The sequence below is a fragment of the Diadema setosum genome, chromosome 11 (assembly GCF_964275005.1).
Source record: "Diadema setosum chromosome 11, eeDiaSeto1, whole genome shotgun sequence".
In the NCBI taxonomy this organism is placed as follows: Eukaryota; Metazoa; Echinodermata; class Echinoidea; order Diadematoida; family Diadematidae; genus Diadema; species Diadema setosum.
In genome coordinates this window covers 34,744,653-34,757,854 of record NC_092695.1, presented here as the reverse complement: position 1 = coordinate 34,757,854, position 13,202 = coordinate 34,744,653, and the positions used below count along the sequence as shown (strand labels likewise).

At 37.1% G+C, this 13,202-nt stretch overlaps 1 protein-coding gene across 1 annotated transcript in view; it reads left to right on the top strand.

The window, feature by feature from the left end:
• Nucleotides 1–13,202, top strand: part of LOC140235450 (uncharacterized) — a 35,605-nt gene that overhangs the window by 369 nt on the left and 22,034 nt on the right. The window contains exon 2 of the mRNA XM_072315477.1: nt 11,763–11,891. Coding sequence (XP_072171578.1) covers nt 11,763–11,891 — 129 coding nt within the window. The remainder of the gene's footprint in view (nt 1–11,762; nt 11,892–13,202) is intronic.

Here is a 13,202-nt window from a genome sequence, read left to right as displayed (position 1 = left end):
TTTTCAATTTGTGAAGTAGATTTTGATTCGTAATTCAGGGTATGTAGTGGTTGTTAAGAGTGGTAGAGTGAAGTTTCGGTTATGCTGTTACCTCATGCCTGTTTCGTTAAAAAATTTCGGTTATCGTACGTATCGGGATGTATGGCTGCTGTCGTGTCACGTGATCGGTAGCGCCTATTTACGGCGATTACGCAGTGTCCTGTATGTGTATGATACGACACTAGGTTTTCCTAACAAGGCGGAAAATTTTGGATGATGTCAAGCATGGTTGAGATTTCATGGGCTTGGCATCAAAATTGGTGTTTCAAGTAAATATAACATGACCTATCCTGATCATTTTTGCGTCATCACCCAGCTTACTAGACACAAAACGATACAATTTTACAAGTCCAGATGCCAGATGGTGCAAACTCTCTCGTTAAGCCAGGTAGGGCCTAGCATGTTTTGTCGAAGTGTTTTGCATCCACATCTTGCTTTTATCAGATTGCCACACAATTAAATACAAATACCACAAACCAGATAATTTACAACTCAGTTGATGAGATGATAGATGAAAATGATGCAAATCTGTTTATTTTGAGAAGACGTAGCTTTTTTTGCTGGTGACCATGACCTGGTACAAAATAGTGTTTCATTATTGAGCATCACTTCAATGTCCAGCTGGAGTTACAAGTTTTGGGAAAATTGTTTCCCATTGCCATGGCGATGATAGACATTTGTAAAACCAATCACTGGACTTTAACTAGATCAAAAGCTGATAAAGATATATCAAACTTTGATTTAGATAGGGACAAATTTATTTTATTTTTTTTTCACGATCAGGTTCAATTTTGGAATTATACAGATTATTCTATTTGACAAAATATGTGGTCCGTCTGTAGCAAGCAGGTGGTTGCAGAACCTTTTTTTTTTTTTTTCTGATTGCAAGTTGTGCTTGAGGCCAAAGAGCTATAGAAGGCCGGAGGGTTTACTGATAATGACAGATTTAATCAGAAAAAAAAAAAAATGCCCACTAATTCTATGTAATGAGACATGTTAATGATGTATTGGGTATCAGTTTATCTGCTTGAACACCCCCCCCCTTCCCCCCCCCCCCAAAAAAAAAAGCAAACATAAAAATGAGCAGTTGAGAAGTTGACAGCTTATGTGGCATTTTCTGGAGATGATGCTTATTGACTAACTATACACAGCCCAGTCGCTGTACATGGTACGTCGCGACAGGGCTGTACGCGCGTGACCAACAACCACTAGGAGAGCGACGTAATCGTATTACGATAGCTTTGAATTTTGATACTTAACATCATTTTTGTCACCTCAAACTTAACGAGTATACTTTTCAATATTTACTCTACATCTGATGCTATCAGTATTCAAATGTACGCAATGAAACTTACCGAAATTGATCATCATATCCAGCATGTCCACACGGTACACAATCTTTCACGCCAGGCCTAACTATACACACACAGCCCAGTCGCTGTACATGGTACGTCGCGACGTACAGCGACTGGGCTGTGTATAGTTAGGTCTGGCGTGAAAGATTGTACAGCCCTGTCGCGACGTACCATGTACAGCGACTGGGCTGTGTATAGTTACTTATTGACATGACGTGTATATTTGTGATCAGACTTCTTACCAATCATACATTGGGTATTCCAATATTTTCCTGTGATTTTTTATTCCCCTCTGCCATTTAAAACTGGTCCTGGAAGCGGTAACCTGTATTTGATTTTGATGTTTTTCCTCTTTCTTTTTTTTTAAAGTAAAAAATCTCCCATTTTAATTACTAAGAAACTTAACAAATGTTAAACTGTTGTTACAAAACAAAAAAGTGCCAGGCCAGCACAGGTGTTCATCAAATTAGTTATTTTCGAGCACACTACAACACTAATTTATCTGCAGATCTGATCACAGAGCTAGACACACAGCCTTATTTCATATGTTTGCCTCTTTATTGTAAGCTCTGTGCTAGACAATACACAGCTGATATATGAATCCCAGTCTAATGCAGTTCTCATTTGCTTAATTTGTTTGGATAAGAAGGGATGCACCGGATAGGGTAAATGGAGACTGTGTTTGTTCTGAAATGGATTTTATTTAACAATTACAGTAACATGAGAGGAGGACCACAACATAATTTTTTAAGATTGAGATTATTTACAACTGTAATTAAAGTAAATTCTATGCTCGATAAATTTTTTGCTCAGGCACCAAGATGAAAGATGAACAGCTGCTTTGAGAGAAAACTACTCACTGGACTTGCGGAAATCACGATGGCTTGCTTTTCATGAGTGAAACTATATCTGGGGAGATGAATAATGATAACTTTGCTGTGTTATCTACCAAATGACAGAGTGTATTCAAAAATTTGAGAACAAATAATGGAATATTGTAAGTTCTTTGCTGTCTAAAGAGAAAGGCTTTGCATATCATGTATTATATATATTTTTAAAGAAAAACAAACAAAAAATGTTTCTGAAATTTTACACTTTTCTGGCTTCAAGCTTGTGACGTTAACTTTGTCTTTAATTTTGGTGTCTGAGCATTCCACATCTGGTTCAGAATTAATTCTTCTTAACATAGCGTGTAGTATATAACCATGATTACACAGAAGTAAATGATGGTTGTCCCACTTCTATCTCACTTATCTACATGAATGTCACTTTGTTCTATATCGTGGAATTAATAAAATTTCTCAGCAGGCAAATGATGACTGTACAGTGTAATTGTGTATAGAACAAAGTAGTGGGATTAATACAGTATATGTACTTACAAACCTTCAAATTTGTAATGATATTGTGAAAACAATGGTCTATTTTAAGGTGTGTACAACGCATAGTGTACTGCAAACTTTGTTTTTTTTTCTTACCAAACTTTGTCACAATGACAATCATATGCCATTATGCGAAATTTTTTAGTTCCTTTGCAAACTGTTGTGGGTTATGGAGGGACACACTCTTACACAACTAAGAGAGAGAGAGAGAGAGAGTAGTGGCACTGAAGCATACTCAAAAACTTTATATATTTGGAAATGCTTCTATGTATCAGGATCTTTTCATCTTTGTTTCCCACAAAATTTTCAGTCTTGGCGCAACTTTTGCCTTGGCTTTTTTATTCTTCGGTAAATGGATGAAGGCTATGTTACATGTATTTAGTATGCTTGATGTTTGTGTGCGTTGAATTTTGGCATGTGTAAGTGTGTCTGGTTGTGTGAGCTTTGATACTCGTTTTAGTAGCGGTATCCATTTACATTTGTATGGTGATGTGTGTAGTTCAAGTAGTATGCCCATTGTATATTGGTACATCACTCTATACACAGGTGTTAGTGATTAATTCTTCATGCTCAACATTTACAGGCTTAGAATGATTTGCATCATGTTTAATGTGAAATATTTTTTCCCATAAACATGGTTATGTGATTGAGTCTACAAAGCAGTGAGAGTTTGTTGAATGCACTGTGTTGTGATGAGCAATGACCAATGCAGACAAGCTGTTTCAATGCAGAGCATTGAAGGATTTTGTTAGCATTGGTGTTGTGTGAGTGGTGTTCTCGGTGTATTGTTTTTTGGTCAAAAGAGGAAGTCAGATTTATGTGGATGTGGCTAGTGTGGTGCGTTAGCCTTGCGTTGTGTGGCTGCAGTGGGTTTACAGAATGCAAACAGTGCTTTCTTTTTGCGAAGGACATGTACATTTAGATTACATGGTAACTACAATTTCCTCCCACAAGTCGGTGCAATGAAAGCGGTCCTGCCAACTCGTCAGCCAGCTCATGGAGGCTGCCTATTTGCCGCATCAAGTCTGAGAAGTGACTCACTGCTTGCATGCATTGGCGGCTGCTGAAATTGAGGAGAGACTGGGCAGACTGTGCTCCTGTTTGATGTACCTCTGCCATCAGGCTGCCCAGATGATGATGCTGCGAGATGACTGGCTACCAGAAAGATTCTGACATTGTCCCATCGACACTTATATGATGCTTCTATTTTATCATTTTCACAGGATGGCCTGTCTGTGCCACTGCAACAGACGGCCAGTGGTTACTAAAAACACACTCCACACTCGTATAACTTCATTCCCTAATGGGGAAGTGCTCTTCGTAAATTGTCTGCTCTGCGCGTGACTACACTGGAAATTTACATTGAGCAATTTGTGTTCATGGGGAATGTAAATTTTGCTCACATGTAGCAATTTGCTATCTTTCTCTCTTTTTTTTTGGGGGGGGGGGGTGGATTCACTTGCACTAGTTGACATGATCTTTCACTTTACATGTATTTTATGTAATTGACGTGCCCATTTAGTAGTTAAAATTCATTGTGCAGCACAGGGCAGCAATGGTGTTATGGCACAAAATTGGAAAACTGGATAAATCACTATCGAGTACACACAACTTGAATACATGATACAACAACGAACAAAGGAAGAAAAAAAATGTCTCGCAAACACTGAAGATGGTTTTGAGCCTTTTGTGTAGCCACATGAATGTTCCATAACTGAGATATACCTTTGTTACATATAACGTTTCTTGCATGTGAGCGTACTACGTATTTGAGCGTGAGGAAAAGGTTCAAGAGTGGTTGATTGGTTGTGTGAGTGAATGTGTCGAGCTGTTTCATATGTGCTTAGAGATTGTGAGCAGTAGTAGATGGTGAGTGTTCAAGAGAGCAAGAGAACTTATGTGCAATCTGACTGACTGAGAGGCAAAGCGGTGTTGTGTGAAGGAGAATGGCCCTCATGCAGAGTCGCATTTGAATCCAGTACAGTGGACTCTTGTTGCAAAGAAAACAGCATCAAACTTGTTTAAAGAACTTTAATTATCTTGCCCCAAAGTTGACTGAATTTCCTTGTTTTTTTGTTTGTTTTTTACCCTGTTCATACAAAATAATGAGATTATTAAAAAAAAAAAAATCACTGGTCCCAATGAGAACAGTCAATGGGAGTCCTCTGTACCTTGATACATGACCAATCAGAATGCTGCAATTTGACTTTCAGATGTAAGAGTGTACACTGGGAAATGTCTTGTACAGCTGTACTGTTGTGCTGGTTGAATTATGAATATGATGTGGCAATTCTGATAGGCTGGACTGTCTTGATGTGAATGTGGATATGAATTATCAGAATGGTGTCGAAGAGTTGGCAAAGAAAGCAACTTGGCATTTCGTGGGAATGATTAGGAGTATAACATTATAAAAGCTATTGTTTTTGCAAGGGTTAAAATTGCAAACTAAGTGCATCTCAGATGTGTTCGAATTTAACAACATGCAAAAATATTACCACGTACTAGGGTATTGGTGCACTTAGTAGCCCCAGCGTCAAAATCACAAGAACAATGTGGCGAAAATGATTGCGAACTTGTCCGTAAAATTATCTGTGCGAAAATAAGAGCTTTTACAGTACACAAAGACTGCAGTTCTGGAAATTTGCATTACAGTACTAGTATTTCTGCTGATGTTGATGTATCTTTCTTCAGCAGATGCGCATCTGGAGAAGTGTGATATCAATTGCTAAGTTAGTAACTTGGTAGTAAAATTTAATGTCTTAAAAAACTTAACAGTGTTGACTTTACACGATCGTAATATTGTCCATGTCTGGGAATTAACGAGGTGATGTGGTCATAATGTATACTTTCGGTGTTGCCTAAAGAGAAGGCTGTAAGTTTAATGATTTTTCATTTTTATCTTGTTTTATTGCCCTTGTATGTGGATTGTGTGTTTTCTGAAATTACATGATCATAAAATTGCCCATGTCTGGGACTTGATGAGGAGGAATGGTCGTAATGTATGGTCTGCTTTCAGTGTTGCCTGAAGAGATGGTCATGAGTTTAATGAGTTTTAGTTTTGTTGTTTGATTTTGTTTTATTGCCCATCAATTTGGGGGGGGGGGGGGGTGTACATTTTAAAGTGCCACTTCATCCAAGTTGCCACCTTGTTCGTGAATTAATCTTCCCGAGTCAAGTGATGTCGGAAAGTGGGGGAAATGTGCATTCGGTTTCTTCCTGATAATGGAACTGGACAGACTGCATTTGACGTGCCACCATTCACAGTTGCTGGGATGACGAAGACTCCGGAGCCATCGAGTGGGGAGGAGTACTAGTAGCAGTGTTGAATCTGTGTCATGCCATGTCGTGGAACATGCTGCACCGCGTCGGCCATGAGAACTTCATCGAACCATTTTCCTTGGGGCCTATAAGGATGCAAGTGCAGGATTGCACATCGATGATGGGAATACCTTAAACTGCGCGGCCTCGCAGTGCCAGGTTGTGTAAGATTGCATTACGCAGAGAAGTCACCTTTGTCCCAGTAAAACGCTCTTGCTGCTGCTTCATTGTTTTTTGCATGTCCATCTGTCCTTTCCGATCCACTCAACGCATGTTGTGTTTAACCAGGGAGGTGATGTTGTAGGCAGTACACAAAGGAGAGGAAAACCTTTGCTCCACCCCTTGTGACTACAAAATTTAAGAATTTGGTTGGCAAGAATGGATGCCAAATGAAAAAAAAAATGTGGCACCAACTCACCTGATCAGAGAGCAATATCCATATCACTAAATTCACTTAGATGACAGTTTTCCAAATATTCAACAGAGTATCCAATAAATTACAATTGATCTGTGACAACCCGAAGCAGAACATCTTTCTGGCAGTTAACGGCCAAAGAAATTCACAGTGAATTCATGAGCAAAAGAGTGGTTGCTATCACAATTCTGTTTCCATCAAAGTGATATGTGTCTTGTGATTTGTTTTCCCGTAATATTGTGCTCCATTGAACTAAGAACAGAAATAAACAAAGATGGGTTGGTGGGTATGTAAAAAAAAAAGGGGAAGAGAGAAAAAGACCAAAGGTTTTCAAGATGGGCAAATGCAGGTCACTAAAAACAACTGCCCCTGCACAAAGAATTGTGTAAAAGTTTCCTCTTATCAGAGTTGCCTGTTATGGTCTTTTCTTAGTGTCAAAATTGCAGGATTTAATTTTTCCCTGAGGGATACATTTAAGGGACATGTTATTTATTTATTTATTTATTTTTTTTTTTTAGCAAAAAGCGAATCCTGAGCAAGGAAGCAACTTTTCCTTGGACTTTTTTCTTTTTTTTTACACTTGTGATTTGATTCGTATTACATGTAATGGGATAGTGTAGTTTTGACTGAGATGAGAATTTAAGGTTTTAACTTTTTGTGAGATAATTAGAAACCACTCAAATGTAATATAAAAAAAATACTATTCAAGAGGAATTGAAAATGTACTTGATGAAAAATAAAATAAATTGAAGTGGTCTTTTATTAGGACCCATAAAAAGTGAATCCCCATCTTGACCAAATTATACCATCCCTGTCAAACTGTTCTTGGTAAACTCAGAGAAAATATTATATCTGTTGAGAAGGATTGTGTAGGTACATGTATGCTACCATTAGACCATTTGGTTATTCCTCTAATGTGACATACATGTAATATCCCTTCTGCCTTGACTGGGTTTTCAAGAGAGGATTATCGCATACTTTTATCAAGGAGAATGTCTATATAATATTTTATTCCAATTTGTCGAACAAATTTGAGCATCGCAGAGACACGATTGGCAGAAGTGTTTACATATCATGTATTGGAAATTGTAATTTGTTTTCTTCAAATTGTAATTTTGACAATGCTTGCAAAGCTGCAGTCTAATTGAACATTGTCACAATGGGTTATTGTTTGTTTAGCAGCATTAGCAGCAACAGCTGTTCGTAGAGATTACACAAAAAAAAAAATGGTGAGCAACAATCATACAAATTCTGCTCTGTGCAGATTTCAATCAATAAATAACTTCAGTGACTGCAAATATGGAGATGTTGACTTTAAAAAAAGAATGTACATGCTGTAACTTCAATGAGTGTTTTTGAAGTACATGTACATAATATGTGTAACGGTGAGGTAATGTGAAGATATGCTACTAAGTATTGTCAGGTCTTCAGTATAATGTATCTTGATACATATAACCAAGAGGAGTATGATGTTGGAAGACTCTGTGTTGTATTGCATACTAGTATTATTGCCATGTGGACAAGGGCCTTGTTACTGATGAGCGTCAATTTCACCAACTATTTAGTATTGATAGTCAAAGCCATGAATTGCCTATTCTACAATATACACTGTACCAACTTATGAAAGGAATTTGATTTTCAGGGTTGCCAAAGGGAAAAACAAACTTTTAAAGGTAGGGAATCCCATTTGCATGCCTTAAATGAAGAGTTGTATAAATACAGTGGTATGTTGAAGAGAGTGTCATTTTAGAAACTCCCATAAAGTATTGAAAGTGGAAGGTAACATTTAGTACATTTTTATTGACCGTTAGATTTTGAATTGAATTCTTTTCGGGGCTCACCGTAAATTCCAGTACATTACTAGGCTACCTTTGCAGACCCATGTACTGCATGTGTGTCCATCATGTATATTTTGTGAAGAAAGTTCATCAAAACTTACAAACATTTCTATATACATTCTTGCCACACACTGTATATGTTATTACATCAGCTCTTATACTTTAAGATTTGTGTTTATAGATAAAACATACAGAAGACTGCAACAAAGGCTTAAGTGTGGCTGACACACAGAACTACTGAGTAGTTGAGTTTAGTGCATTATTCAAATTGTAGATAACTGTTGATTTCCAAATTTCTCAGCAGTGGCCTAAACAAGTCCCCTGAGGTTCATATTTAATGTTTTGCTGCATTTTGGGAGGTCTGTCAAAGGTATCCCCTACCTTTAAGGTAGAATTCAGTATCTTATGTAATCACTGATGTTTTAGCTCTCTGTTATCAATGTTTATTCCTACAAATTACTAAATCTTTAAATCAGTTTTTTTTTTTTTTTTTTTTTTTTTTGTAAAAGGCATTAGAATATTGTGCTGTGTCAAAGTTGGGTAACTGCAGAACATAGTGTATAGGAAGCAGCCAAATATTTGGGGTAATTTGCTGTTTAGGGGGATTCTTTCTTCTTAACAGGCATCTGTAAGCAGCATGCTTCTAGTTTGCTTTGAATGTCAGTATCGTTCTTTCACATGCAAATGCATTGTGTTTAAACTAAAGCTTCAGTGTAGTTTGCGGAAATGACCAGTCTGAGGGGAAAAGATGATTCCATGGTATGGTAATTGTTAAAACAAAAAACAATTAAATGATAGCAGCCAAGGCTATAGAGTTGGCAGAAATGTATTTTGCTGCTTGAATTAGTCACATCATTTATGCAGCCAAATTTTCCTCTTTTTTTTTTTTTTTTTTTTGGATTGTAGCTGTGGGGTTCCCCCTTTATTGCTGTTTAGGTGTAATACACACTGATAAAGTCGACATTAATTTTATGCAATGTGCATATTCCCACCGTCAAAGCAACATAAAGACTCAAATTTGATCGAAGAAATTCATTTCTGTGCTGCATCGCTTCTGAAGCTGTAGGCCTACGGGGAGCTTTAGTGTGTATCCTGTGGCTTATGCAAGTCCAACAGCTGTTCATGTTTCACTGAGGTTGCACACAATTCATCCGTTTAGCACAGCAAAGAATACTGAAGGTCTCCAGCTGTTTTTATGTGAGCTCTGTAATTCTTTGCAGACCTTGAAAGTACATGATTTTGCACTTAGTCCCCAGCTCAAGGAAAAGAAAAATAAAATAAAAGGGGGGAGGGGGAGGGGTCTGAAAAAATGACTAAAATTTCAATGATATTATCATAGCCTCTTGAAAGATTACTCTTATCGTACACTGTATGAGAAATGTAGGCTGAAAGGGGGGGGGATGTATTCAATCGTGCTGTCATAGAGGATATGAGGCATTGGCAGTAATAGGCAAGTTTGATTTTTGTTGTTATTATTTTTTTTTAATACAACATTCTCAGATTGCCAAGTCTCTTTAAAAAAAGCACTGCGCATTGGGGGAAGATCGTGAATAGAGTATTGTCGCCGTGCGAGTGCAGAGGCCTGAATGGATACCATGGTAGATCAATTTGTATCCTGGCAACGATTTCAATGCCTGCGTCTCAACTCTGTGGTCTGCAGCTGGGCTCAATCTATATATGTTGGCAAGCCATTGAGAAAATTTGTGTAGAGAAAAAATATATTTATATATAAGAGGAAATTGAAGTGAGTTGGTCATGTAACTTCTTCTTTTTTGGAAGCCCTGGCAATTTGTCTGGTTGTTGTGATTTGAGTTAAATTATGAGCAATTTGGAAACTAAATGTAAAGAGAAAAAGAGTTACATATTTCCCACTCTGAAATTTGATGCACAAAATACAGAAAATATTTGTTGAGAATTTTTATACAGTAAATTAGAAATTACTGTCACCAAATATTTTTTTTTTTTTTTGTGGATAAAATCCCTGACATTCTGAAATTCTATAAAATGTGGGAATGTTAATTGTATTATGCATGTGTTCAGCAGTGCAAAAGATAATGGCAGTATATGTTAACTAAATATAATTGCAGCCATATATATGATGCAACAAGGTTGCAATGCAAATGGTGTTTCATCTAACAGCTGTTCAGTATTTTGTGCAGACTCATTTTATATGGCTTAATACCAATGCACCTTATTGAAAGGCATATACTTTACAAAGGCAGTGTGGCTCCTACATGTATGTTTTAAAACTGCATGTATATTATCAGTGCAAATTTTTATTGAGAAAATATGAAGCTTTGTTTTTTCCGCTGTGAAAAATGAGAATCCTTTTATGGCAGGCAGTAAGAAGATGCTAAAATTCATACACTGTAAAAATGGCTGGTTAACGAGATTGCACATTTTGACATTGCCAGTGTGTTTACACTGTGTCTGTTGCAAAATGATACAGTACATGTACATATGTATTTGTGTTTGCGCCACACAGTGTAGCTTATTGCCAAGTGACCTTTGCCCATTGAAACTTGTGATCTGGGCAGCCAACCATTGTGATAAGCCTGGATGGTTCTGATATTGCCCGAGCCAGTTGATTGACATCGCTGGTTTTGTGTTACACAGCGATATCTTCAGGAAGTGCCTATTTGTTGACTGTGCCGCTCCCCCCCCCCCCCCCCCCCAATCTTTGTAATAATATACGATGTATGGGCAGCATATGGTGTGCATAACAGCTGAATATGTGATATTTCAAGTTTGTACAATAGGAGGGCGCGATGTACTGTAGTGCCTGTACTTGTGTCTGAAATGTAGCTCTGTGTAACTCTACATGTATATACATGTATAAGAAATATGACCAGCATTTTGTTTGTCGTGAATAGATATGGAATTTTGTTGCGAGAGTGAATGTGACAAGTGAAAATGAAAGAATGTGTGGTGGTGAGTGTGAAAGGCAAGATGGTTAAAAGAGAACTGTATGAACCAAACTATTCTTGTCATTGTGTCTGCTGTATATATGTGTGTATGTAGGAGTGTGTGATAAAGGAGAGATTTGTGGAGCATAACGAGTTTGACTTACAAAAGCCAAGTGACATTTTTTCCCCATTCTTAAAAAATTTTGTACAGCTATACAGTGATGATCAACATTCACACGGCAAGGACAACAGCTCACAACACTTCACACAACACTTAAGACACATGATACGAAATCCTGTTTGATTACTAAAGTGTACACAAAACGCTGCCTGAGATATTGTTCAAAACAATAACAGTGTATAGAATCTTCTTTCAGCAAGTCATTTCAAAAGACTTCTACATACTCATACAATCTGAATGGCAAATTTGTCATCGTCCTATTTTACAGATAAGTTTTCGTTATAATGAATAATGTGTAATTTTCCAAGGTATCTTGTTCTATTTCACCTAGGCCCCTGCGACGGAGAAGTTGCCAGTAATGTATCTGATGGACTCGATTGTCAAGAATGTGAAGAAGGGTCCCTACCAACAGCTTTTTGCGAAAAATCTCACCAACAATTTTTGTGGGGTATTTGCTAAGGTAAGTATACAGCGTTCAATGCCGACTAGTTAACATGCCTGTGAAAAGGAGCTTTTTGAGGAAAGCTACATGTAATTTTCCCCTCAACACTAGTCTTGGTAAACATTTTGTGTTGAATAGCTCTCGAGACCTCCAAATTCTATGCAAAAGCAAGAAGTGAAATGCAATTGTCCCAAGGAACACACTAAGGTGTAACGTCTTTGATGGGTAGATGATCTGCTTAGGTTACGGGTTGCTCTACTGCAGTGGTTCTTGGGAATTACCATAACTGTCATTGGGGCAATTTTAGAATTAAGAAAGGGATTTTTTTTTTTTTTTTTTAATCTTAAAAGGCAAAAATTGCACTTTGTGAAGATGTTGCTCTGAATCTTGAATTGATAAGGAGAGGGAATATCAGTTATTAAAAAGATTAAAATCACAAGTTCCAGATCAGTGGCAGAGGGGGTGGGGGGAATGCATGCCCCTCTCTTATACTTTCATTTTTTAAGATAAAAGAAATAAAAAGAAAAGCAAGGGCGCGCTAGAAAATTGCACTGAAGCCACCTGGATTTTTTTTTTCTTTTTTTTTTCTTTCAGTTCATGGAAATTAAATCCTCCAGTGGACTCAAATACCACCCCCCCCCCCCAAAAAAAAAAAAAAGAAAAGGAAAAGACATTTAAAGAAAGAGGCAATATAATATATACATCTGTCAGAAATAACATGCTGCTCAAATGTAGTGAAAGAAAAATCCTAGGGAATAATGATCAATGTATGAATTCACAGCATTTAAGTTAGATGTGCCTGGAAATGGACACATGTCATTTTTTTTTTTTTTTTGTGAATGATATGCCATTATATTTTCTTGTTTTGTGTTCATGAGACAAAAAGAACAGAGCTGAAAACCCTGCTTTTCTAGAATTTGAAAAAGGGAATAAGAATTGCTTTTTATAGGAAATACTCTAGGAAAGTTATTAGAGATGTATGTGAGACTCTAGCACTTCTCATTTCTACCAAAATGGTTCATTTTATTTGCTTAAGGGAATGGCATTGAGTTGTCTGTCATAGAACCGTTACAGAGGAAATCCACTCAATTTTTTTTCCAATTTCATAAGAAAGAGAAAAAAATACCTGCAGAATAGTGCAAAAGTGGATAAGAAATAAGGAAGTTATGACATTCTGAAATTGCAAAATTTTTCAGAAAATACTTCTTGACCAGTCGTTATAAATGTTCAAATCAGCAAGTTGATGATTTCATGCTCTCACAACTTATTCATTTCATAATTATGTAGAAATGATGAAAATCTATTTCAACTGAATGAATTCAGAGCTTG